General features: G+C 44.7%; 1 protein-coding gene across 2 annotated transcripts in view; it reads right to left on the bottom strand.

Annotated features, from left to right (window-relative positions):
• RNF123 (ring finger protein 123) overlaps positions 1-26,871 on the bottom strand; it is a 1,441,353-nt gene that overhangs the window by 1,195,923 nt on the left and 218,559 nt on the right. For both annotated transcript variants that reach the window (XM_069206868.1, XM_069206867.1), the window contains exon 10: positions 12,311-12,436. In XM_069206868.1, the coding sequence (XP_069062969.1) occupies positions 12,311-12,436 (126 nt within the window). The remainder of the gene's footprint in view (positions 1-12,310; positions 12,437-26,871) is intronic.

Below are 26,871 nucleotides of genomic sequence, written 5' to 3'. Positions count from 1 at the left end.
CATGGTAATTTTTGCAGTAGCTCCCTAACCCAGAATACACCTTATTTTATCCCTCCCCCTGGTTTTACGGGGAGTATTTAAAGAAAGTGAAATGAGACATTGTAATCATAGAGGATTCCAATAAACCCACAAGTGTTTCAATTAAGTACCTGAAGCAGCTAGTGCTGGAGAACATGCCAACAGGGAGGCTTTAAGTCCCCTGCAAGTAATCAAAATGTCGAGGAGGCAACATCACAAGTAAACAAAATGTATACGAGGTAACAGTGCATGCACTGTCTCAGGAGAGAGCTAAGGTGTGGGAGGGAGATGGAAGTAAGGGAACAAACCGTTAAAGAGGCCAAGGAACCCATCAAACATACTGAAGGATAGAAAACAACAGACAATGCCCCCAAAAAATGTAGAGGTGCTAAGGTGAAGGCAGGTGTGTGTTTAACGAAGGGGCGAGGAAGTGTCCTGCGTGATGGGAAACAGCCTTTACCACCCAGTACCTTAACCACACAGGTAAGCATTTGTAACTTTAGTAGGCAGCACTTTTTCCAAACAGGTGAGGGTGACTTGAAGATTCAGAGGTGGGTAGAGGTAAAGGGAAGTAAGGGTGACTTGAGGGTTGAGGGGTGGGAAGAGATAAAGGGATGTGGGGGTGACTAGAGGGATCACGAGTGGGTAGTGGTAAAGGGACGTGAAGGTGATTTTAGGCTTAGAGTGGCTGGAGGTAAAGGGAGGTGGGCTAATTTTAGGGTTTGGAGTCCGTAGAGGTAAAAGATGGTTAGCTTTATTTTAGGAGGTTAGAAAGGGATAGAGGTGAAGGTGAAAAATAAACCTTTTGACATCACTGTATGTGTAATGATAAGTAACATATTCTCTAAATTAAACCGTAATCAACAAATAGGTAAATGTGAAACAGCAGCAAATGTTAATTAAGAAAAACACTTGCTGTCTGTCAACAGGTACAAAGGAAAATGCAATTTAACTGGTAAACATCTGTTTGTGGCATGTAGTGCTGTAGATTTACATGCTTTTTATACTCCTGCAATCTAGTACTGGATCTGAAGTGGTGCAAGTTTTTTTCTTCAAAGAAGCGTTTCGAGCCATGGGATCAATTGACTCTCCCTCCCAGTGATAGTGAACATGGGCATCAACTCCTTTGTTAGATTGTTTTCCTGCAGGCAGATGAGAAAAGGAGTGTAGAAGAAGTATAGACCTAGAGATGTCCATGCAAATGTAACTACATATGTACATATATAATTATTAACTGGAACGGCTACGGGCGTCCAGGGAGGGTGCATGTGAATCTACAGCACTCAATGGTATATGTGGCTGTAGATACATATGCTCTGCGTAAACTATATAGCAGTCCCTCCATAAAAGTGGTGGCTAGCATGTGGGAGTTGCAGTTAACTGGAAAAGTATTTGTAGCACAGCTTGACCTATGTTGGCCTGCTGACAGGCTAATACATCCATGCAGTAATATTTTGTGAATGTATGTGGTAAACACTATGTAGCTGCCTTACAAAAGTCAGCTATAGCTAGGTTTCCAAGGAAAGCCATAGAAGCACCTTTATTCCTAGTAGAATGAGCTCTAGAAGCAACAGGCAACTGTCTCTTTGCTTTAGCATAGCAAACCTCTATACACATCGCTATTAGTTTTTGGATATTGGACTGCTCTTGTGAGGTAGTGAAAAGGCTACAAAGAGCGGTTCAGTTTTCCTAAACTCTTTTGTCTCCTTGTTGCAGAAATGGAATAACATCTTGAAGAGTAACTATGAGAAAGTTTTCTGACAGAATGTACTGGTTTGATGGCCTGGGGTCCAGAATAGGCCTGAGAAAGCCTAACATTTTGGGAATGAGGAAGTATAGGGAGTATACTCCTGATGTTTTAAAAGAACTAGCTTGATGGCCCCTTTGAGAAGAAGGGAATGAACTTCTTTCGTGAGAAGGGGGGGTGCTCGTGGGATAGCCTGAGAGTGCTAGGGGGAATATCTGAGGAGTGGTAATGAGCCCCAGACAATAACCATGTTGAATAATGGAAAGGATCCATTGGGGCGGGGATATTGCAGTCAATATACAGTTCAATTAAAGAGTTACAAACGGAGACTAGGATCGAAAGTCGTCGGGCAAGGGTTGCTACAAAGAGACTGCAAGGATCTGTTCGTAAGGTAGCAAAATCATGCATGGAAATTGAAGCTAAGCTATGTTCTATGGAAGATCGGATAGTGGCAGTTGAGGAGGCTATGGATACTCTCAAAGAGCAGTATGCTGCTAGAGACGGACAACTGACGGATGTGATGTGGAAGATAGAAGATTTGAAAAATAGACAGAGAAGGAACAATCTTCGATTTCTGGGTATACCAGAAGGACTAGAAGGGAACAATATACAGGCATACATGGTTACTCTTTTGCGTGGGGCCTTTCCAGAACTGGGGAATCGGGATTGGGACGATGAGGTGCAGAGGGTCCATAGGTTTCCAATAAACCGACGGGAGGGGGGTCAACAGGCAGACTCTAAATACCCAAGAGCGATTCTGGTATATTTTGGGACCTATTTGGTACGTCAGGAGATAGCTGATAAGACTCCTCCCAATACTCCACGCTCCTGTAACGGGGTTACCTTCTTTACCCGTCCCGATTTCTGTCACGCTACAGTGGAGCGGAGATGGCGGCTCCGGCAGCTTATTAAGCCATTCTTCGAGAAAGGAGGGGAGGCTTATTTGTTGGCCCCTGCTAGGCTAGGGAGGGAGGGGGTCAGGGAGGGGGTAAGGGGCGACTGGTCCTGGGTGGGGGAAGGGGGGATGGGAAGGGGAAGGGGAAAGTAGGAGGGGCTGGGGGAGGAGCGATAGGGGTGAATCATGGGAAGAAAATGGAAAGGAAACGATTAATGGAGGTGAGAGATATGGGGCAAAGAAGTGGAAAAGGAAGGAAAGAGAATTCAAGAGACGGTGCAGTTAAATATGTAAACCTGAGGGATCCCAAAGAGAAAAGATTTGAAATTACAAAAAGGAAGGTTTATGGCTAGACTCAGAATTGTGTCAATCAATATATGTGGACTGAACGATCCTCGCAAAAGAAGGAGTGTTGCTGAAGAATTGAAAACTTTTAAGGCAGATATTTTCTGCCTACAAGAAACACATGTGGAATATAAAAATTCTGGGATCCTCGGCTCGCTTGGTTTGAAGGCAATTGCTTGGTCAAAACAAGAAGCTAGAACTAAAGGAGTGGCGATTTTAGACCGGACCATAAATTCAAATTTACTCGGCAGAAGGCGGATACAGGTGGAAGATGGGTAATAGTAGAATGTAGCTACGGTCATAATAGTTTTACATTATGTTCTATATATGGGGTAGTTACGGATGATCCAATAGTAATTGATACCCTCGCTATCGAGTTAACAGGATGGGCCCCTCCCTATATTATATGTGGTGATTTTAACTTTAATGGATCGTGGGAGGGATTACAGGATTTATTAACATCCACAACTGAGAAGTATCAAGGGCGTAAACCTCGGGTATATAAGGCAGTGGGTGCTATTCAGCAAGAATTAGGGCTGGTGGATGCCTGGGTAAAGTTGCGTAAGCCCGACCCCGGATATACTTATTATTCAGCTCCTCATGCGAAATTAGCACGACTTGATTATTTTCTAATCTCCCCTGTATTTTTAAAACAAGCCAGGATTGAGTTATATCCACGGATGGTGTCAGATCATAATCCTTTAGTCCTGGATGTGGAGCTGGATGGGTTAGAACCAAAAGTCAGCAGATGGACATTTGAAAGGGGACTTTTAAAAAACCCAGAATATTGTGAGCATATGAGTAAGTGGATAACTGAATTTTTAGGGTTTAATCAGGGGTCAGCCTCAGTAGAGATTGTCTGGGAAACTCTGAAAGCAGGTATTCGTGGAGAAACATTAAGTTTTAGTATTAAAAGGCAGAAGGAGGCTCGAGGGAGAATAATAGCGTCCCAAGCGAAGCTGCGGTTTGCAGAAAGACAATTGGCAATAGCTACAGAAGCTGGAGTAGATATAAGGAGAGCGCAGGAAGAAGTTGCCATAGTAAAAGCGGCAGTAAATGAGGTTATAGCCCAAAAAATAGCAGAGAAATATTTAACACAGCGTGCACAAGGGTTTGAGTTTGGAGAAAAAGTCGGGCGGCTGCTAGCGATTCGGGCAACCCAGAAAACAGCGGCTGGGGTAATTAGGGAGATCGCAGACCGGCAAGGACAGATAATATCAGAAGTGGGTGGAATCAGAAAGGTGTTCCATGGATATTATCAGGAACTTTATGATGAAACATCAGCATATTCGGATGAAGATGCTTTAGAGTTCTTGTACCCCATAAAGATGGAGAAATTAGATAAGAGTGACAAGCCACGCCTTGGAGAACAGATAGATATCTCAGAAATAGAAATGGCAACGAGTAACCTGCCCACAGGGAAAGCTACTGGTCCTGACTCGATCCCTGTAGAATTTTATAAAGCTTTTAAACTACCTCTACTTCCGGTTATGTTGGAGCTGTATACTCAGGTACAAAATGGAGGGAAAATCCCCCCCATCTTGGGATCTGGCTATTATAGTTATATTTCAGAAGAAGGGAAAACCCCCGTTAAATCCAGCCTCATATCACCCGATCACATTAATAAATAGTGATGCCAAGATATATTCAAAGATCTTGGCAGTTCGATTGTCACTGGTGATGAAGAAGCTGGTTTCTCTGCGGCAGCATGGGTTTATCCCAGGAAGAGATACAACTAATCATATCCAGAGAGTTTTAGCACTCTTTGATTCTACGGAAGTAGCAAAAGAACCTATGGCGGCTGCATTTTTGGATGCAGAGAAGGCATTTGATCGGGTGAATTGGAAGTATCTGTGGTACGTTATGGAGTATTATGGGCTAGGGAAGAAATTTATTACAGCAGTAAGGGCCTTATATAGATCCCCGGCTGTGAAAATACAACTAATGGGAGGACAATCTGAGACTATTTTGATTAGGAGAGGTACCAGGCAGGGATGCCCATGCTCTCCTCTCCTGTTTGCTTTGTATATAGACCCTTTGCTGAGACAATTGGAAGAAAATAGTAAGATTCCACCAATCCATAGGCAGGGATGGGATACCAAAGTCTTAGCATATGCAGATGATATAGCCATATTAACCCCCTCTCCTGATTCAGCACTGAGAGAGATTGAAGTGGTGACGAAAAAATTCGGAAGGTTTTCCGGATATCTGTTAAATGGAGCTAAGACACAGCTGTTGGCTAATCAATACACAAATACTAAAGACGCACGGAGGGTGGATCATGCAGTATATTTAGGTATTAATATTACACCAAAGGTAGATGAAGTTGTCAATTTAAATATAGATCCTATACTTGCAAAATTTAGAGAAGATATATGCAGATGGAATAACCTGCATTTAACCATTGTAGGGCGATGCAATATGATAAAGATGATCTTCCTCCCGAAGCTGTTGTATTTATTTCGTGCTATACCATTGAACTTTACTAACTTAAAATTTAAAGAGATTGACAGAGTAATCATGAGATTTATATGGGCATATGGTAAGTGTAGGAGATCGAGCAAATTTATGTCTCTTCCTCGGGAAAGGGGTGGGTGGTCCTTACCGAATATAAAATTATATCAAATGGCATCAGCCTTCCAGTATATGCGCCCGCTATTGGGACCTAACAAAGAAGGAGCTATAAAGGCTGACCGCCCCAATATATACGAGTTGCAGATAGGAGCTGCAGCCAATGGGTGTTTGGTAACATATCACGAGCCTGGATATTATAAGAAAACTAGGTATAAGGTCTTAGGAGCGGCTCATAGGTGCTGGTGATTATGGTACAAAAAGAAAGGATTTGGTAGATACAATTATTATACCATGATCCAGAAGAATCCACTACTCCCTGAAATATTTCATGATAAATATATGGCAAAGTGGTCCACATCAGGTATAACCAGGTTAGGAAACTTTTTTGATAACTCGGGGGTCAAGACGTTTCAAGATCTTCAGGAACAGTATGGTTTAGAGAAAAGGGACTTCTTCAAATATCTACAGATAAGGGATTTTTTAGGGAAAAAAACAGGGGAGGTCCAGGGATTCAAAAGTAACCAACTGCTGAATGATATCTTGGCTAAGCCCAGCATAACTATTAGGTCAATTTATCCTTTCTTAATGGCAGAACAATCAGATGATCTAGAAAAGAACAAGGAGAGGTGGAGTAAAAAGTAGGTAGATGGGAGTAACAATTTTATGAGATCACTGGAGTTGGGATGCACTATTCTATTATCATCTTCCTTGCAAGCGCAACATTACAAGACTATGTTTGATCTGTATCATACACCAGCCCACCTCGCCAAATGGGGATGTGTGTCAGGAATAAACTGTCCAAGATGTGGGATGTATGGTTCAGACGTCATACATATGATGGCTACATGTGGGGAATTAAAGGCCTCAAGGGAAGGTATTCAATCTGTTTTGAAGGAGGTATTGGGGTATGATTTTGTCCTTACACCTGAGATCATGGTTTTTGGGACTGATGGCGAAATAGCTGGATCACATAGAGCGTTTATCTTTGTAGCCATGGCGGTGTTTCGAATTTGTATATCAACAGCATGGCTGGATCTACGACCCCTGTCCTGGCAACAATGGTTGGCTAGGCTGCTGTCTGTATATCACTTGGAGATGGCATTGTATGAACGGAAGGGGAGACAGGCTAGGAGGAAAGGGAAGACAATATGGGGTCTATTTCAGGCTTGGATACAGGCCCATAATGATCGGGCCATCCCCTTTTGAATTAATGGGTACCATTCCTAGATAGAATCTGAGGGGTGGTTAGGTTTTGTATTATGTATGATTTAACTGGGCGATGTTGTCTTCTCATCTTTTCCACTCTATATTATATTATAAGTTTTCAGCGTAAAATGACTTAAGAGTATATGTGTTATATGTTTCCTTCCAATAATAAAAATAATTTTAAAAAAAAGGAAAGGATCCATTGGTCCGTGGTGATGTTAAGTTTGGAGCCATCTCCCAAAAGGTGTGGAGTGAGCAGGGGGAAGAGGGAGGTAGTCACTGATTTGCAGTGGAGGAAGAGTGCTCGTACCTCTACCCTTGTTGCCTCTGTAGGACCCCCTGTAGAAACTCCTAGAATATGAGGGTGGAGGCTGTCTGGTTTGGGAAGTAAACACCTCAGAGGATGTGGACCTGTAGGCACCTCTGAAAGTGGGGCAATGAAAAGTGCCCCTTTTTGTGGGGGACTGTAAAGCACACAGCCTTTGTGGTGTCCTTTTTTTAGCGTCAAGCGTGGTATCCTCTTGAGGGCCTAAAAGATGCTCTTTATGAAAGGGCATGTTTAGAACCACTTGCTGTAATTCTGGATTGAAACCAGAGCAGTGGAGCGATGCATGCCTTCTTATTCGGACATTAATATTGATGCCGCATGCAGCTGTAACTGTGACGCCCAAGGCACAACAAATAGAATTATAAGACATTGTTTGCCCCTCAGCAACAATTTGTTGTCCTCTCTTACGGTGCTCATCTGGGTGAAATTGGAGGAGCTCCTCCAATTCATCCCAGTGAGCCCGGTCATATCTACCTGGTAACACCTGTGAACCGGCGATACACAAATAGTTAGCTGCCTGTGCAGCCACTCTTTTGCCAGCAGCATAAATTTTCTTGCTTTCCTTCTGAGGAGGAGGAGGAGGAGGGACACCTGTGGCCTGGCTATTGCCATGTTTTCGTGCAGTGGTAGCTACTATGGAATCTGGAGGGACCTGTGACCCAATGTACAATGGGTCTGAGGAAGAAGGCTTATATTTCTTGTCTACTCTAGGGGTGATAACCCTAGAGTGGGTAGGGTTCTTGAAAATGTCATCAGCATGACAAAGCATGCCAGGAAGCATCAGGAGAAACTGGATATCTCTGAGAGTAGATGAGAGCGTATCAAACAGGAAGCTCTGTTTGATAGGGTCCCTCTGTAGTTCTGCATTGTAGAAAGGGGCCCCTCTTACCGCTACTCACTAGTAAGATGTAGTATCCTCTGGTGGTGAGGGGTGCACAGGGAATAAGTCAGGGTCACTGGACAGGATAGGGTCAGGGTCATAAGTGTCCCATGGATCTGGGTCATAATGTGTCCCATCCAAATCTTCCCCAATATATAAAAGAGATCCTTGAGGGTTATAATCTCCTGAAGTAGGTGAAGCAGGAGAATGAGGAGGGGAGGGAGGTGGAGGAAAAGAAGGTGGATCAGGAGGAGGAGGAGGAGAGGAGCTGGGTTAGTGAGATGGGCTGGTGGCCTTTTCCTGGCTTCTTTTCTTTGGAAGTGGAGAAGTGTCCAAAGCTTCTTGAAAAGACCGCTTCCTCTTGATCAGTACTGAGGGAGAAGCAATAACTCCTGAATATGAAGGCGGCGCTGACAAGTGTCCAGAGTCTTTAGAATAGGTACCACAGGAGAAGGTGTAACCGAAGACGGACTGGAGTTTCTCTGCTCGGAGGTATTCGGATCTGTGGATTTCGGCACCAAAGTTTTTGGTCGCTGGAATTTCGTTGGCGCGGAGGTGCTAGCTGGTCGGCTTGGAGACGAAATTCAGATTTAGATGGAAACAATGTCTTGGGCAGAGATGCCAGAGATTGAGGCCAAAGAAGATGGCATTGTATTGAAGTTTTCAGAGCTGAACTGGAAGGCGGGCAGTTGAGAAAAATTTTCAGATCCTGCCATGGCCTGATAGCGGGTCTGGTGACCTCTAAAATGGGCTTTCTCACAGTGTTGGGGAGGGTAGGTGGCTAGGAGGGTCCCCGTCAGTTATGGGTTATGCAGATGTTAATGGTGGCTTTCACTGTCCGACTGTACGTCAAGAGTCCTGGAGAAGGCCTCCCCCTTCAGGCTCCTCCTGGGTGTGTTCCTCCCCAAAGATGTCCAGGGTGTCACCATTTCTAGTAGACGTGCCCTTTGGTCCCAAAGCATGTTATTCGACCAGAAAGATCTGCAGGTGTTACAGGTAGCTTCCTGGTGACCAGGGAAGAGGCACAGGTTACACACCAGATGTTGAATGGTGTGGGGAAATTTAGCATAGCACCGAGGGCAGAATCAAAATGGTGCTCGTTCTATCAGTTTGGCATAGTGGTCATTGCTGCGAGGTGAAGTAGGCCCGAGATGGGCAAAGACACTTGGGAGGGTGCACAGTCCGTGCTCAGACCGATGATTCGAGACGTGCACTTAGAATGCAAGATCGAAACACAATATCGTTGAATAAGAGAAGATGGAAAGAAAGATTTAGCACCGGAGCGAGTTGAAAGACTAGGCAAAGACACGTCCAAACCAGACTGCTGAGAGAAAACAATCTAACAAAGGAGTCAATGCCTAAGCACACTATCAGCGAGAGGAGGAGTCACTCGATCCTGTGACTCGAAACGCTTCTTCGAAGAAAAACAACTTGCACCACTCCAGAACCAACACTAGGTGACAGGCATATGCAGAGCATGTTTATCTACAGCCACACATGCCCTCGAACATGCAGGTTTCATAAATTAGTCACATGCCACAAAGTCTGGTTAATGCTAGTTGATTGGTTTCAGGTGTGAGCTTCCGTTTGGAGGGTTTCAAATTGTCCTGCAAGCATGCTTCAGGGAAGAACACAAAAACAGAGCTTAAGTGAAGCTGCCAAGCGCTGACACGCCCTCGCCAATAAAAAGGGAGAAAATAAGATGGACAATGAAGCCAACCAGTAGTAGAAATGGACAAGCTAAATTCTTCTTTTTAGAGTTTTTAGAGTAAACAATAGATCCTCACAAGCAACCCTCAACATAGTCTAGACAGAGTCTTCAGCAATAGCTCAATGAAGCTGGGCATATTATTTTGAATGGGTAAACCTCCGATAAGAACTCATTAAGACATCTATAAAGGATAAATATGTTAAAGAGGTTGGCACTCTGGGAAACCGGAACAGCCCTGGCCTTAACAGAACCTCAACAGTCTCATGGTGCTTATCTCATCTACAGTACGAAAGGCTCTGGTAGGAATGTGGGAAGTAACTGAGTGGACCATGCCTGTTAATGGAGCTAACCACGAATGTAAAATTTGCCCTGGAGAGAATGATCTGTGAACTCTCTCCTCTTACCACTTGAAATAAGACAAGATCTTCAGAGATAAAATAAGGTGTGGTAGTTCCCCATTGGCTTAAAATAAGCTACATGCACACCAAGATTTCCTCTAGGAAAAAGCTAATATGTAGCTACCAAGGTAGGGGAATATTGAACACTGCATTTCTGGGCCTCTTCTCAGATGCTCAACTTGCCTCTCCTTAGAATCATATCACTGGGAGTTTGAGCTCATGGTGAATTGGCAAGATAGGTAAAGTTCCTGCTTATAAACTTATATCAGACAGGAGACTTATTGTACTTTCAGGAAGAAATTTGTTAAGACTCCTCCAAGCATCAAAGCAACATACGAATCTGAAGCACATGTTTAGGTAAGCTGCCTCTTGGAATGAAACGGAAGAGAAACCAATCACCTTCTACTAAGGCTAGCTATCTCAGATGAGACCATTGGTTGTAGCCAATAAGGAAGGTTAGTGTGCTGGGGGAGGGCAGATAGTGAATAAAATGGGCCTCAAATATCTTATGTAGTCAAGAGAGTTTAGACTAATTTCTTACAAAAGCAAAAACATGTGGCTCTGTTCATACTACAATAAGGGGCCGTTCCTTCAATAGGGGTCTAGAGTTTCTGTAACGTGTAGGGTCCCTGACATATTTCAATGTATAACAGCAGAGGTACCAAGCAATACATTCGTAGACAATTACATTACTCACTAGAGCTAACACATGCAAGAAATGTCTACAGAGTAGAAAACCAAATTCTATCCATTGCAGAGATAGGATCCTAAATAAAGTAGAGAAAATAAGAGCAAAATAAGGGAGACCACAGCTAATTGACCAAGCTCGAATCATTTCTTTCGGCACAAAAACGTCATATTTTGGTCCACTGGGCTAAAAGGAATTTCCATATTAAGGATCTAAACATTTCTGGAAGGTTTAGTGACCTTGATATAGCATGAGTAGTGAGGAAGAAACGGAGAAAGGGATAAGCATGGCTCCTGTTTACATATAGGACCCCCTTCCTGTCTTTTGTTTCCTTCTGCCTTGTGTAGAAGGCCTGGTCATCTCTATGTGAACACAGCTATATAAGATATAGTCCCTTGTAAAATGAGGTATTGATGTTTACTTAAAAAAAAAAAAAAAAAAAAAAAAAAAAAAACTTTAAAGCATTTTGCAAAAGATTACATTTTTATACACATTTTACATTCAATACGAAGTTTAAGCTGCCTTTTCTCTATTAAAACTAAAAGACCCAAAGAGTCCTTGTTGGATAAAGTTTTCCAGAACCAAAATTATCAAATATGCTCAGAAGCTCAGATTTAAAAAACTGAAATCTGTATGACATATTACCATATATCAAAAAGCCAATTTCTTACATACTTTTTGTCGTACCACTAGTCTATATTTGTACTGGACTGAGGTACTGTTCCACGAGGACAGTTGACACACAGTCAAATAAGTCCCAATACATGTATAACGTTTTTTAGGAGGAGATCTAATTAAAATAAAATGCCTTGTAGACTTGCTAACCTTGGTCTCCTATGGCCTCTATTTGGGCAGAAGCTGAAGGAAAAGCATTAAGATAGCAATGAGATTAGAGTGGGGGTGGCTTTCTACAAATATAATTGGATGGGTTCTTCAACAATTAGCTTAAATGGAGAGCTCCATGTGTCACTGAAAGTAGGTATGTGTTAGGTAACCGAATAGCAGCACAGTAGTGGTTTACCCCTCACTGCTTTCATGGGCTGTTGGGTTTACGTGTGCCTCAATTTCTATTGCTGATTCAAGTACAACTGTCCTTGTAATTTGCGGCAGGTTTTGCAACTATATAGAACTATTATATACATGTGAAGCTGGGCGGGGAGGCAGGGAGAATGCAGGAGTGTTGTTCATATTGTTGCATAATATGTGGTAGAAAGATTTGCTAAGATTATTTGAGGTCTGATGTGCCCTGTTGAGATTAAAAGATGACACTTTTGAATGCTAAACTGAGTAGCAAAGTGTTTTAGCACAATTGTTCATGTTAACAAAGGTCACTAAAATATTAAAGAAGATTACTGCATCAAAATATAAGCCCTTTAATTAGATCCTCAATTTTGCACGAGGGAGGCAGTTCTAACACAGATTAACATTTCACCATCCAACCATCACCTAGCCATACTCCGCATTGCTGCTTCTACTTAATTTACTGCTTAGCAGTCTTGCTTTTAAAAAAAAAAGGATATCGGAATGGGCGGCTCCCAAAGTTGAAAGCAACTGATTCCTTGAAGGACAGGCTGATTGCTGGGAAGTATGCCATACCGAAGCCTCGAGAGATGTCACTGAATGCTGTTCCCAAGCACACACCATTTCTGAAAGAAAAGAGAAAATAAAAATGTGGACCATCAATTTTCATGCAACAGTAGTTACTGAACCTGATATAACAAATAGATAACTGTAAACATAATGCACCAAACACTATTCTACACATTAACATCAACTCTTTGGTTACAGTAAACAGAAATAGGGAACAATCGGGACTAAGGGCCAGATGTAGGAAAATCCAATTTTGCGACTTGCAAATTGCGAGTCTGACCGACTCGCAATTTGCAAGTCGCAAAATCGGATGCAGAATGGTGTCTCAGACTCGCTATGGGGTCGCAAAGACCCACCTCATCAATATTCATGAGGTTGGTCGCAGTTTGCGTCCCCATAGCGAGTCCCTGCACTCACAGGGATGGTGGCCTGCTGTAGTCAGCAGACCTCCATGTCTGTGACTGCTTTTTAAATAAAGCAGTTTTTTTTTTTTCATTTTGCAGCCCGTTTTCCTTAAAGGAAATCGAGTTGCAAAATGAAAAATAAACCGAAACCATAGGACCACTGCCTGCTCTGAAAAAATATTTTTGGCGACATTCACAAAGGGGAAGGGGTCCCATGGGGACCCCTTCCCTTTTGCGAATGAGTTACCACCAGTGTGACACTGGTGGTAACTGCGAGTTGGTTTGCGACCGCATTCGCGGTCACAAAGCAACTCTGAATTGCGATGCGAGTCGCAAATAGGAAGGGACCACCCCTTCCTATTTGCGCGTCACATTCCCAAATTGCGAGTCGGTACTGACTCGCAATTTCGGAATGATCATCGCGTTCAGCCGTTTGCATGCCGCAAATTGCGATTTTTGCAGTTTGCGACATGCAAACGGCTTACTACATCTGGCCCTATATGCCTAATTTTATTCCTACTAAGATGTATATTAATTTATTTAGTAGGTTCTTTTATACACCAAAGCAAGTCACCGTTCAAGTATGTCAGATGTTGTGTATATGCCAGAGTTGCAAGTCATCAGGCGGCTGAAGCACAAATCAAATTGTAGAAAGGAGAATCCCAGTACAATATTCTTTAATCACTGTCAGTTCACTAATAATTTGTCCTACAATGCATGCACTAAGATTCTGGCCTGCTTTTCTTTGATTCTTGTGGTCAGTGTGTTCCACAGTTTTGGGCCCGGTATCCCCATCAGTATATTCAGTAGACCTTGTGACCAATCGAACCTTAAAGCTTCACCCAGGAAAATATGTGAAACTGAAAGACACTTCCTGTTCTCAGCTGTGGCAAAGAGATCCCTCCTTAAGCTGCAAGTTGCGCTCCTACTGGGGAAAAATGCTCCAACGCAAGGGCCCACTACCCAAGATAAAGGGCCCCAGAGTCAAAGAACCCACACCACTCTGTCTGCAGTCACAATGTATTGCGGCAGTGCTTCCTTACTGAACTTGAATTGTGCTCCCTGAGGAAGAAGGAAATACCTTCAAAGAAGGGGGACTGCTTAACACTCTAATACATACTATGTGCAGCTGTTATTATGATGCAGACTAAAGACATTGGGGGTGATTACGACCTTGCCGCCCGCCAAGATCTGACCGCCATGCGGCCGCCAATGCAGCCGCACCCCCGCCGCGGCCATTTGGAGATCCCCGCTGGGCTGGCGGGCGGAAACCTGGTTTCCGCCCGCCGGCCCAGCGGGGATCACGGCCGCAACATAGGAGCCGGCTCCAAATGGAGCCGGCGGTGTTGCGGCCGTGTGACGGGTGCAGTTGCACCCGTCGCACTTTTCACTGTCTGCACAGCAGACAGTGAAAAGCCGAATGGGGCCCCCAGGGGCCCCACGACACCCCGTACCACCAGCCTTTTCCTGGCGGTTCAGACCGCCAGAAAAAGGCTGGCGGTCGGGGAGTCGTAATCCCCTGGCCGATTACATCCGCCGGGGCCATTGCGGCGGTAAACTGCCGGCTCCGGCGGTGCGACCGCGGCGCAACCGCCGCGGTCATAATACACCGGGAGGCACCACCAGCCTGTTGGCGGTGCTCCCGTCGTTTTGGCCCTCCGGTAGTAATACCGCCAGGGTCATAATGACCACCATTGTGTCGCTATCTCGTCTGGATTAGCAACCCATTTCAAAAGGGTTGCATAACAAATGTTACCAACAACTAAAGAGGAACGTAGGGGAGACCCACCATGAGACTGGAGGGACACGTTCACCAAAGGAAGTCGGTCAGAACACAGCTGTAAATGTGCACCTCAGCCAAAATACTCCCATGATGTTACAGCAACTACTGCATTCGACACCAATGAAAGGCCCTCATATCCATCTGGTGGACAGTAGTAAGGCCAGCAGGAAGACACCCTGCAGAAAAAGGAATCAGAGTCCAAACAAACAACTAAATGGTATTCCAAACACCTGCAACCCTCGGAGAATGCAAAGCCTTCATATAGGGCATGCTTAACACTGTACTAAACTGCAACAGGTAATGTTGGGAGCAAACAGTGAATCAAAGGTAAGACTTGTGGGCAGGGGGCATTGGCAAATGTAAATAGGCACCCTGGAGATCCAAGACCACCAATGAATTCCCTGCACTGAGATCCAGCCTCTTTCTCAGGAGCACAATTTCAACTTGTCCTGTCAAAATGAAGAGATTGCTCAAAGGCCTGAGCCATCCATCCTTCTTGAGAACAAAGAAATAAAACAAATAAAATCATGTGACACACTCCTTCATGGGTACCTCTTCTATGACCCCTTACTTCGGTAGGGCAAGTACCTCCAATCCGGAACTAAATCATCTGCCAGAGTGCACTAACGTACAGATGAAGGGCTGCCTGTTGGGGAAGACTAGCAAGCGAGGGCATAACCATAGTAAATAAGCTGAAGACTCCAGTGACCTCTCATGATAGTATCTCAATTTGTGGTGGAGTGGAAGACTTTTCTACTACTAGAAGTTGGAGGAGGTGGTAGGAAATGGGATGGGGTTAGAGGAGGTTTTGAGGTGGCAGATAAAGTGAAGATGGAGGAGACTGGAGCTGCCGATGTTTCTGTTGTCCATTAGGTCCATTCCTGGTAAAAAATGGTGGTAAAGCTATTGGGGGCATGGCGGACTGGGCGGGGATCGAACCAGCTGCAAAGGTGGAATTTGTCATGAGGGCTGCCCCTTGAGAAGCCGTGGAATCAACAGTACTGACGGTGGAATGGCTTCGCTTGGAAAGCCAAGCCTGGCGAGTGTGCCATGGCATGAATATCCGCTTTCGCCTTGAAGAGTCACTCTTCAACAAATGGAATGTTCATCAATGTTACCTTGAAATATCCAGAAAAGCCTATAGAGTCAGAACATGAATTGAGCCACTGTGTCATCAGAATTCACGTGGTACTTCAGGATTTGCTTGGAGCCATACAAACCATCACTCACCAAGTTCAAGCAGGGCTCTGGAAGGCTGTTTGGGGCCAGCTGCCACAAGGTGTGGAAACACTGACCAAATCAGCATTTATCATTGGCAACATAAAGAGCTAATCTGTGTGATGCAAAATGTTTTACACCTCTGAAGTTAAGTTCTTTAGACTCACAAATTGAAGGAGCAGTAGGGGAAATGCATTTCATTCCCTTTGGAACCACAAAACACTCTGGGGAAGAATTTGTCATCAAGAACAGAGAGCTGAAGGTGCAGGCTGACCGCGCAGTGCGATTTTTGTATGAACTGCCGGCCCAATGAAGGATTTCTCCTGAGCAGCAGAACAGGCCCCAAGAGACCTTCACTGAATGACAGCAAGGTTTTCAGAGCCACCAAAGACAGCTGTATGATTTCCATCAAGGTGTTGGGCTTTGTCTTAGTAGTCAGCTAAGGTAATTCGAGTGATTCGGCTGTTTTCTGTACCACAGGTGAGAAACAAAAACCTTCCTCTGAAGGAGGGCCCCAGGGGCCAGGACTGTAGAAGTGTTAAGGTTAAAAGCACTTTGTAGGTCTAAGCAAAAGGCATCATCTGTGTGGTAAGGAGGAAGGTGATAAGTAGCTATCAGCCTCCAAATCATCTTAATCCATACACCCATAATCTCAGTTTGGAATGTTTAATATGTTAAAATCTGACCCAAAGACCTCCTTCAGTTGAGTAAAACTGTGATAATTGGAGAGGCACTGCCAGGGGCTGTAACTCGAAGGGTGCTGAAATGTTTTCTCTTACCACTAAAATAATGTCTGTCAACTTCCCTGGCTGAGGTAGTGATCAAGAAAGCCTAGACGGTTAGAGCTGGTGATGGCATCATGAGAGGTGCCAAAAGCAAGAGGGTTGGTGTTGTATAGAGCAATGGTTTCCTCAGAAGTAGAACCAAGAATGGAGCCTGTCTGGATACAGAATCGGGTGGCCTCTGGGCTGCAGTTGCTGGAATCACCTAATCGACAGGAACAAGGCTCCCTTTTAAGGGGCTGGATCCATTCTGAAAATGCTAAACATGAACTTGTTATGCCGCGGCCCTCGCCGCAGCGCTCGCCGCGGCCGCGGGCTCAGGGTGCCGCTGCGCGGCATGTCAATTTCACTGCGGCCGACACCCGGGTCGCGGACAGCGCCGCGGCCGGCGCTCGGGTCACGGTGAACACGGCGGCTGACGCCTGGGTCGCGGGGGATGCCGCGGCTCAGGCAAGAGCCATGGAGGCTCCTAGGAGCCGGTTTACGGGTCGCGGCACTCGCTGCTTCCCTTATTTTAAGTTCGGCCATAAAGGCAGACGCTACATGGCAACATACAGCGCATTATGCGCTTAACCGTTTATTTACTTGCATGTTCACTTACCACCTACCGATATCCTGAGAACAAAACCGAACCCTTACACAAGGAGCACTTTATACTTTCCCTTTTTCTTCCCAGCATGCTGACCTCTTCCTCTCTGCCCAGCATGCATTGTTAGACGCACATTTCTGATTCACTATTGTTTTCTTTTCCCCAATCCAAGATGGTGGCATTTCTACTTCCTGTTTTCTACTTCCTGTCTAGGGGTATATAAAGGGATTTCAACTGCTTGTCCATTGCGTTGCAACACTTCTTGGTGGTAGTCACGCTCCTATTTGATCTCCTTCTGCGCATTGTGTCTGTTCCTGATCTGCCTTGTTTTCCCTCCCTTCCTGATCTACGGTCCTAATACCCTGGTGTCCTCCTTCTCGTTTCAGGGAGTTCCTGTGGAGGTTTTTTACCCTACTGGGGTTTTTCCTCTGGGACTCCTTCTGGAGGGCACGGACTGTAGTGGTTCGCTCATACCAAACAGCACCGTGGCTACCGGAAGGGGTCGCCCCTACCTCGGCCAGAGCAGAACCCGTCGGAACAAGGACCGTTCCCCTACACCTCTCTGCTGAGACGGTAAGACCATTGAAAACCGCGACAGATTGCAACGCCAAAGATTCCAGTTGCAGTCCGGAACTATGGATAACCCAGTGGCAAACACGGAACCTACTAACCAGGACCTACTGGCGACGATACAACAACAGGCTCAAGAACTCCAGCAATTACGTACTGAGAATACTGTTTATCGACAAGCCTTTGCCTCCAGGACCACAGATGTCCCTGCAGTAGCCGCCTCTACACCTCGATTTTCCAGGGATCCCACCACATTAAAAGAATTCCTGGATGCCTTGACGGTGTACTTTGCCTTTCGCCCCTCGCAATTTGTACAAGATAAGACCAAGGTGGGGTATTTGATTAGTGCCTTATCAGGACCAGCCTTGGCCTGGGCCACACCTAGTAACCAGAAACGATCCCTGTCTATCTAATTATTCCACCTTTATCACTACTTTTAAACAGATGTTTGAACGCCCTGGACTCGAGGCGTCAGCAGAAGAGGCTCTTTGCGAAGTCCAACAAGGGAGTCAAGATGTATTACAATACATCACCCGTTTCAGACAATTAGCTGCAGAAACAACCTGGGTGACACTCTTCCGTAGAGGTCTCAGAGAGGACATCAAAGATGAACTAGTACATTCTGCCAGGATAGAAAACCTCAAAGGATTGATGGACCAGGCACTAACAATAGAATATCGGTTGAATGAACGAAGAATGGAGAAAAAGAAGAGTCGTTTGCCTTCTCACTCAGTACCATCTCGTCCCTTCGCCCATCGTACCGAGGAAGTCCGTCCTGAATCCAAAGGGAATACCGAGGAAGAGCCCATGCATATTGACACAGCTCGCGGGCCTCTATCCGCCAGTGAAAGGGAACATAGACGAATGAAGGGGCTTTGCCTATATTGTGGTGCAGCTGGTCACCTAATTCGCGCCTGCCCCATTCGTCCAACCAAGCCCTTGGGAAACGCCAACTCCCGTCCCCAGTAAGAAGGGTGAGGACGGGATATCGTGATATACCTTCTATTTGCTCTTCCAGGGAGGAAGGAACTGCTCTTTTTCTCTTACCAGTTACCCTCCATTTAACTGATGGCCGCAAAGCAAGAACTTTGGCCTTGTTGGACTGCGGAGCCAGTGGCCTCTATTTAGATGAAACCTGGGCCAAAGAACGACAGATAACACAAATACCCAAAGAAGTACCAGAACAGGTACATACCGTTGATGGGTCACTCTTGGCCTCTGGACCTGTACAATACACCACCCCTACCTTCTGTTTACAGTTTGGTAAACATCAGGAAATTCTCTCGTTTGACTTAATCTCATCACCACACCATGTCATGATCCTGGGAATTCCATGGCTTACACAGCACAATCCTTACATCAACTGGGAAACAAAAACCATTTCGTTATCCTCCCATTTTTGTCAACACCACTGCTATCCGGCCGGGGATTATTGGTCCCCAAAAAGTCTCTCAACAGCACCTTCTCAGGTGGGAGGATCCATTAATGTCCTACAGGGAGTTCCCAGACATTATCAGGACTATATTGATGTATTCCAGAAGCCAGAAAGACCTGAATTGCCACCCCACAGAGAATACGACTGTGCCATTCCTTTAGAACCAGACACCGTAGTTCCTTTTGGGCGGATGTACTCCCTCACAGAACCAGAGAAACAAGTTTTGAAGGAGTACCTAGATGAGAATCTACAAAGTGGGTTGATAACTCCCTCCTCTTCACCCGCCGGGGCTCCTCTTTTCTTTGTACCAAAGAAAACCAAAGATCTGCATCCCTGTATCGATTTCAGAGGGTTAAACAGGATCACTATCAAAGACCGGTATCCGTTACCCCTCATCAAGGACATCTTAGAAGCAGTCAGAGGAGCCAAGAGATTCACCAAGCTGGATCTCCGAGGAGCCTATCATCTACTAAGAATCAGAGAAGGTGATGAGTGGAAGACCGCCTTTAGAACACCTTTTGGTCACTACGAATATAGAGTAATGCCCTTCGGACTCACTAATGCCCCGTCCATCTTTCAAAGATTCATGGATTCTATCTTTTCTGATCTTTTGCAACAAACAGTGGTAGTGTATCTTGACGATATCCTAATTTATTCGGTTCATCCAGAGGAACATTCCAAGCACGTTCGCCAAGTCTTAGAGAGACTCCGACAACATCATTTGTTCTGTAAGCCTGAAAAATGCGAGTTTGATCAGATAGAAGTAAAATACTTGGGATACTGTATAGACCAAACCGGAGTTGCCATGGACTCAGACAAAGTACAGGCTATATTGAATTGTCCATCTCCTTCTTCCATCAAGGAGACTCAATGTTTTCTGGGACTAGCCAACTTCTACCGACAGTTCATAGCAGACTTTGCCCAGAGGACCAGCTTCATTACTCAAACCCTCAAAAAGGAACATCTAAAGAAAGGTTTTTGTTGGACACCAGACGCTGAGTCAGCTTTTCAGGACTTAAAGAAAGCCTTTATTCAAGCTCCTATTCTTCGACACCCAGACACCAGCAAACAATTCATTGTTGTCACAGACGCCTCAGAAAGAGCCATTGGGGCTGCCTTGTTACAAAAACAAGACGATGATGACCTAGAACACCCTGTATTTTATCTATCACACATTCTATCTGATTCTGAGCGAAATTATTCCGTGCTAGAACGCGAATTACTCGCCTTAAAGGTCACGTGCACCGAATGGAGACACTTTTTGATGGGATCAAAGGAGCCCTTTGAAGCCCGGACTGATCACAGAAATCTACAGTGCTTAAGAAATTTCCAGTGCCAAAATAGCCGGCAGGCTCGATGGGCCTTCTTCTTCAGCCAATATGATTTCTGTATCACCTACATCCCTGGTTCTCAGAACATCCTGGCGGATGCCCTGTCCCGACGTTATCCTGGGTGCGGTGATTCCGCGGTTCAGAACTTATTTGACAACAATAAAATCATAGGGGTAGCACAGACTTTTTTTTAGATCAAGTCAAGTCCGAATATGCCCGTCTACACGAAACAGAACTAAATAAGTTACGTCCGCAGCTGCACACAGATAATGATTATTATTATCATGATAAAGCCCTGTTTTTACCCACTAAAGCAGTGCAAACCGAAGCCTTACAAATGTGCCACGATTCCCCGATCGCAGGTCATCGAGGAATGAAAGCCACTCAAGATCTTTTGCTTCGCTCCTTCTGGTGGCCAACTCTCAAGGCGGACACTGAGGCATATGTGTTATCCTGTCCTATATGTGCTCAAGCCAAGACACCCCTAGACCTGCGGGATTACTTCACCCACTACCTGTTCCCCCAGGCCCATGGCATACCATATCCACCGATTTTATGTGCGCATTACCTTCCTCAATGGGAAATCACGTCATAATGGTAACTGTGGACTCCTTCACCAAGATGGCCCACTTCACAGCCTTAAGAAAGTTACCAACGGCAAAAGAATTAGGTCAGATCTTTACTCAAGAAATCTTTCGGCTTCATGGGTTACCTCAGGTCATTATATCGGACAGGGGTCCTCAATATATCTCCCGATTCTGGAATCAATTCTGTAAGACCTTGGGGATCAAGGTGGCCTTATCATCCGGGTTCCACCCTCAAACTAATGGACAAACGGAACGACTCAATCAGGGTCTCGAACAGTACTTACGTAGCTTCTGCAATGCTACACAAAGTAATTGGGCCCCCTACTTACCGCTTGCAGAATTCTCCTATAACAATTCTCTACATAGTGCCTCAAAAGTCTCTCCTTTTTATGGCTCCTACGGTTTCCATCCCAGGGCCTTCCCAACTCCCCTGAGAGAGAACTCCAATCTTCCTGCTATCTCCTCCTACATTCGACAGCTACGAGGCATACAACGAATTATCCATTCTAACCTTGTGGCCACCAAGTTCCGCATGAAGAAGATAGCAGATAGGAGACGCTGTGCGGCTCCTCCATATCAGGTCCATGATAAGGTCTGGCTCTCCTCTAGATTCCTACCTCTCCGACTCACTCAAAACAAATTCAAACCCCGCTTTTATGGTCCCTTTCTAATCCTCAAGAAGATCAACCAAGTGTCTGTACGTCTTCGCCTACCTCGGACGTGGAAGATCCACCCGGTATTCCATGTCTCGCAACTGAAACCCTACCGTCCTGATCCTTTTCATAGGCAGTTGCCCTGTCCCCCTCCTCTGTTGGTTGATAACGTGCCTGAGTACGAAGTTCAAGAGATCTGTGACTCTCGGTTTTTTCATGGGCACCTCCAATATCTTATTCATTGGAAGGGATACCCTATGAGTGAGTGTTCCTGGGAAGATGCCTCCTCAGTTCATGCTCCTCTTTTGATCCGCCGCTTTTTTCGGCTCTTCCCTCACAAACCCGGGGCCTCGGGGAGGGGGCATACTGTTATGCCGCGGCCCTCGCCGCGGTGCTCACCGCGGCCGCGGGCTCAGGGTGCCGCGGTGCGGCACGTCAATTTCACCACGGCCGACACCCGGGTCGCGGAGAGCGCCGCGGCCGGCGCTCGGGTCACGGTGAACACCGCGGCTGACGCCTGGGTCGCGGGGGATGCCGCGGCTCAGGCAAGAGCCATGGAGGCTCCTAGGAGCCGGTTTACGGGTCACGGCACTCGCCGCTTCCCTTATTTTAAGTTCGGCCATAAAGGCAGACGCTACATGGCAACATACAGCGCATTATGCGCTTAACCGTTTATTTACTTGCATGTTCACTTACCACCTACCGATATCCTGAGAACAAAACCGAACCCTTACACAAGGAGCACTTTATACTTTCCCTTTTTCTTCCCAGCATGCTGACCTCTTCCTCTCTGCCCAGCATGCATTGTTAGACGCACATTTCTGATTCACTATTGTTTTCTTTTCCCCAATCCAAGATGGTGGCATTTCTACTTCCTGTTTTCTACTTCCTGTCTAGGGGTATATAAAGGGATTTCAACTGCTTGTCCATTGCGTTGCAACACTTCTTGGTGGTAGTCACGCTCCTATTTGATCTCCTTCTGCGCATCGTGTCTGTTCCTGATCTGCCTTGTTTTCCCTGCCTTCCTGATCTACGGTCCTAATACCCTGGTGTCCTCCTTCTCATTTCAGGGAGTTCCTGTGGAGGTTTTTTACCCTACTGGGGTTTTTCCTCTGGGACTCCTTCTGGAGGGCACGGACTGTAGTGGTTCACTCATACCAAACAGCACCGTGGCTACCGGAAGGGGTCGCCCCTACCTCGGCCAGAGCAGAACCCGTCGGAACAAGGACCGTTCCCCTACACCTCTCAGCTGCGACGGTAAGACCATTGAAAACCGCGACAGAACTATTGAAAGGCCTTGACCTGTGAAGAATTAGCAGGTGGGGCTGGAAACTCCTGTTTAATCTTTTAGAGACCGGGATCAGCTCCAATAAAGGGAAAAGACAAACGTAGGGGAACAACACAAACAAGTCTTCAAACAGTCAGGAGAGGAAGACCATTACTTTCTTCCTCTTCTGACTGCATTCTCCTTCCTATAGGGTTTTATGGAGGAGGATCCCTTGGGGACATTGCTCCCCATTAGAGGAGTTACCTGAAGTAGGAGCGAGGGTTCATTTTTGAGTACCCTTACTGGCATTTGCCAGGAATATTGTCTCTTCCCTCTTCCTAAAAGTTGTAAAGGTCATGGACAACCAACAGTCATAAACCGCAAATATTTAGGAGGTGACACCAAATCTAGCTGATGTTGATTTTGTTGATAAAGACTGATGAAGAGCTCTGGACTAGCATCTAAGCAAGGGAGAACAGGAACCAATGCCAGCAAGCAAGTGCCATGTACAGCTGGATGTCATCACATCTGGGTTAGTTGGCTGGCAGCAAGGCCATTTAGGTGACATTAGATGGCCTGCCAGAGTGTTGAACCGTGGCAATGCATGGACAATAGAAGATCCAAACTCTGAATGCCCCTCATAAGAGATGTCTGCTGTGATGCAGGATATGCTTTAAGACCAGCAAAACTGAGGGCCTCACTATGATGGATGTCAAGCCTGAACAATCTGAGAGTCTGCACCAGGACTCACTAGTGTAGTAGTTGCTGCACAAACTCTTGCTGAGGCACTGGAGGACAAGGTGAGATGCTGGGAGACTTGTTGGGACCTGAGGTTGTGACAACACAAAAACTGGTGAACAAAGAGTCAGCTTGTCTTTGAGGTTTGCAGCAGCAATATAACAGTGTGTGTGTGTGGGGGGGGGGGGGGGCAGTGCTGGTCACTCTGATGTCCGCAGTGTGTAGAGGAGAAATTGTGAGAGTGCTGATAAAGACTGTACACCTACAGGAACAGAGGCTCCAGTCCTTGATAGTTCTGAACATAGACACTATTACCAAGATGGAGGGCATTGAAGGGACACAGAAGGAGACAACGGATAAGGTACAGTGACATCAGGGGGTCCAACTACAAGGAATGCAATACGTGCTCTCTCCAGAGGAGCCTGCAAGTGTTGTTTTGAACAATCTTAAGGCAGACAGGGGATGATAGTATACTGAGTCACCTATGTATGCTTTTGGAGGTGCTCTAGTATAGGGGTAGTTAAGGATGGCTAAGTCCCTTTTCTTGGGGTAGTGGGCAGCTTGATTCCAGGACTGTTGGTAATGATGTTTACATTTTTTCTCTTCTTTGTCTCTCTGTTGTCTTCTTTTCTCCTGTATTGAGTCCACTTTAGTATACTGTGAGGAGTTATTTGGAGGTAATACAGCAAAGCTACTCGATTATCAAATAACTGCCATTCTAGAGTTTGTTATAATGGTAGGGTGCTGTTATTCAAGTGCAACAATATGGTTTTATTGTATGCAAGCTGACCTTTTCCCATGATGAATAAAACAGATTTAAATCTAACATTTACAGGGATCTACTCAGTTCCCCTGAGTTGAACACAGGTTATCTTTATTTTTTTTAATATAAAAGAACATCCATCCTTATTGAAGATTCTACGCGCATCTCAAGTGCCAACTCTGTCATTCCACTCATAAGTGCTGGCTGAAGCAGAACCTTATTTAGGTTCTTACTGGCTGACTGCTTAGTTAGTTTCTGTTCAATACCATTCTTTTTTGTCAGTACTCACTCCTTTCATTTCACCCCAATCTAACAAACTTCTGAACATCAATTATGTACTTGTACGCAAGGGATTAAGAGGAGAAGGAAAAAAGAAAGGAGGAAGTAGTCGCAAGACACTGCACAGCACAAACAATTGAAGAAAAGCATTCTCTTTCCTGTTTCATTAAGAAGGGAATCCTTTACCAAATCGGGTAAGGGTTCCTCCCTGTGTACACTGCACATGAGTCCAAGTTGACGTTTTGGCAACTCTCTTACTTGTGATAATGTGCCTTGGCCACACTAGTGATTTGCTCAACAAAGTCAGAGATACTATGACAAGTTACTAAAAATACACAGATATCACACACACATATCTGGAAAAACTAAGGAATGTCAACAGAAAGAAAATGTTATTGCTACAGCCTCATCTTTGCGGAACTTGAGCTCTGAGAAGGAGTTAGCATCCTAACTTCCAGGTATTAGGAATTGGGCAAACAGTTGACTATTTGGCACTATTACAAAATTAATCATTGCCAACAGGAGACAACAGAATTTTCAGGACACTGCCAAAAGTGAACTTGCTGGTGTTGGAAATGCTGTTTGCTAGCTGCTTTAGGATTGCATTTGTGAAGTGCTTATTCCTTGCAATAGACAGTCTGTTGACATTGCCTCTGCTTGACAATTGAATAGTCAATCAAGCATTCTTCAACTGCTAAAGTACATTTTCAATAACAAATGTGATGTGATAAACTGTGTGTAATAGAGAACAGTCACAATGTTTAAAAGACATATGAATACCAAACATCATTAAGATTATTTTGCTGTCAAGGGCAGCCTGGCAAACAAAAGGTTAAGTATTCTTCAATATAGTTAGAAGCCTCTAAACGAATGTGCTTTCCTGAAAAATGTAGAATGGAATTCTCCTTCTTAGGGTAAGTAGTCTAGGGATTAAACCTGTTGACCAGAGTCTTGAAGAACTGTTTTATTTAGGACGTTGTAATACAATATATTTCCCTGATCCTTATAATGTCAAGCTATGGATGCTAATTATTTTTAAACTGTGTTTATTTGAATGTTAGTGGTCACTTGGCACTATACACTTGATAATTAAATGATTCCAAATTCAACACACATTTAAATACCATTGTTCACTACAGACTGTACCAACGGTTTTACTGAATGCTTCTGATTGTTTACCAAATATAAAAATTGCTGTCCCAAAACAGAAAATACATTAATATGTCCCAAGAAGCGAACAGAACCACTGTTTTTATTTATCAAAATACCCAAGTTCCACACTAGCATATTGTGTCAGCGCCCCCCAACCCCCCAAATAATCGATTATTCATTAGGCCTCACAGGTTATGTTTCAATAAAAGATTATTGATCCTAAAAGTAGAATAACAATGGTTACATCACATCTTTAAACTGGAATCTGGAGAACTTGAGAAATATTATAGTAAAGATGTAACCCGGGGGTAGATATATTTCTAATATCCTAAATGTCACTCAAATTGTGGAAAACATTCTTTGACAAACACAAAGTTACCTTGTTCCCTACTTCTGAGTTTCCATAACACTGATGAGTAAGACCATTTCTATTAATCATGTTTCTTGTTTTTAAAGGGACACTAATTTAGCAGGGCTACTTAAAAAACAGACCCTTGTCAGACTACTTATAGACTGATAGCAAGAGAACAGGTGGACTAAAAAATCCTTTCATATTGGCATCAACGTAAGTTAGAGTCTAAAATTGATTTCATGTTCATCTTATGAGGTGGTTGACAGCATAACGTTTAGCACTCTCATGCGGTTTTCTGTCTGGGGCTCTGGGGTAAGCCATAACACAAATGCATTATGTTTTGCAGCTTGTTTTTTCATTAAACTACAATAATAACTCTTTTTGAGCATTGCTAAAAATATATTACTGTAATTATGCTCCATTTATTAGGTAAAAGAAGATTCAATAGTTCGATCTGGCCCATTTAGAGGATGTCTGCCTCCTCTTCTGGAGTAGTCTCACTTTCAAGGATTACCACTGATGAATAAACAAGTTAATTATACAACATTTTCTTGAATTTAGACATTGTCCTTGTTCATCAGCTTTGGG

The sequence above is a fragment of the Pleurodeles waltl genome, chromosome 9 (genome assembly GCF_031143425.1).
Source record: "Pleurodeles waltl isolate 20211129_DDA chromosome 9, aPleWal1.hap1.20221129, whole genome shotgun sequence".
In the NCBI taxonomy this organism is placed as follows: Eukaryota; Metazoa; Chordata; class Amphibia; order Caudata; family Salamandridae; genus Pleurodeles; species Pleurodeles waltl.
This window is presented reverse-complemented; position numbering and strand designations above follow the sequence as displayed.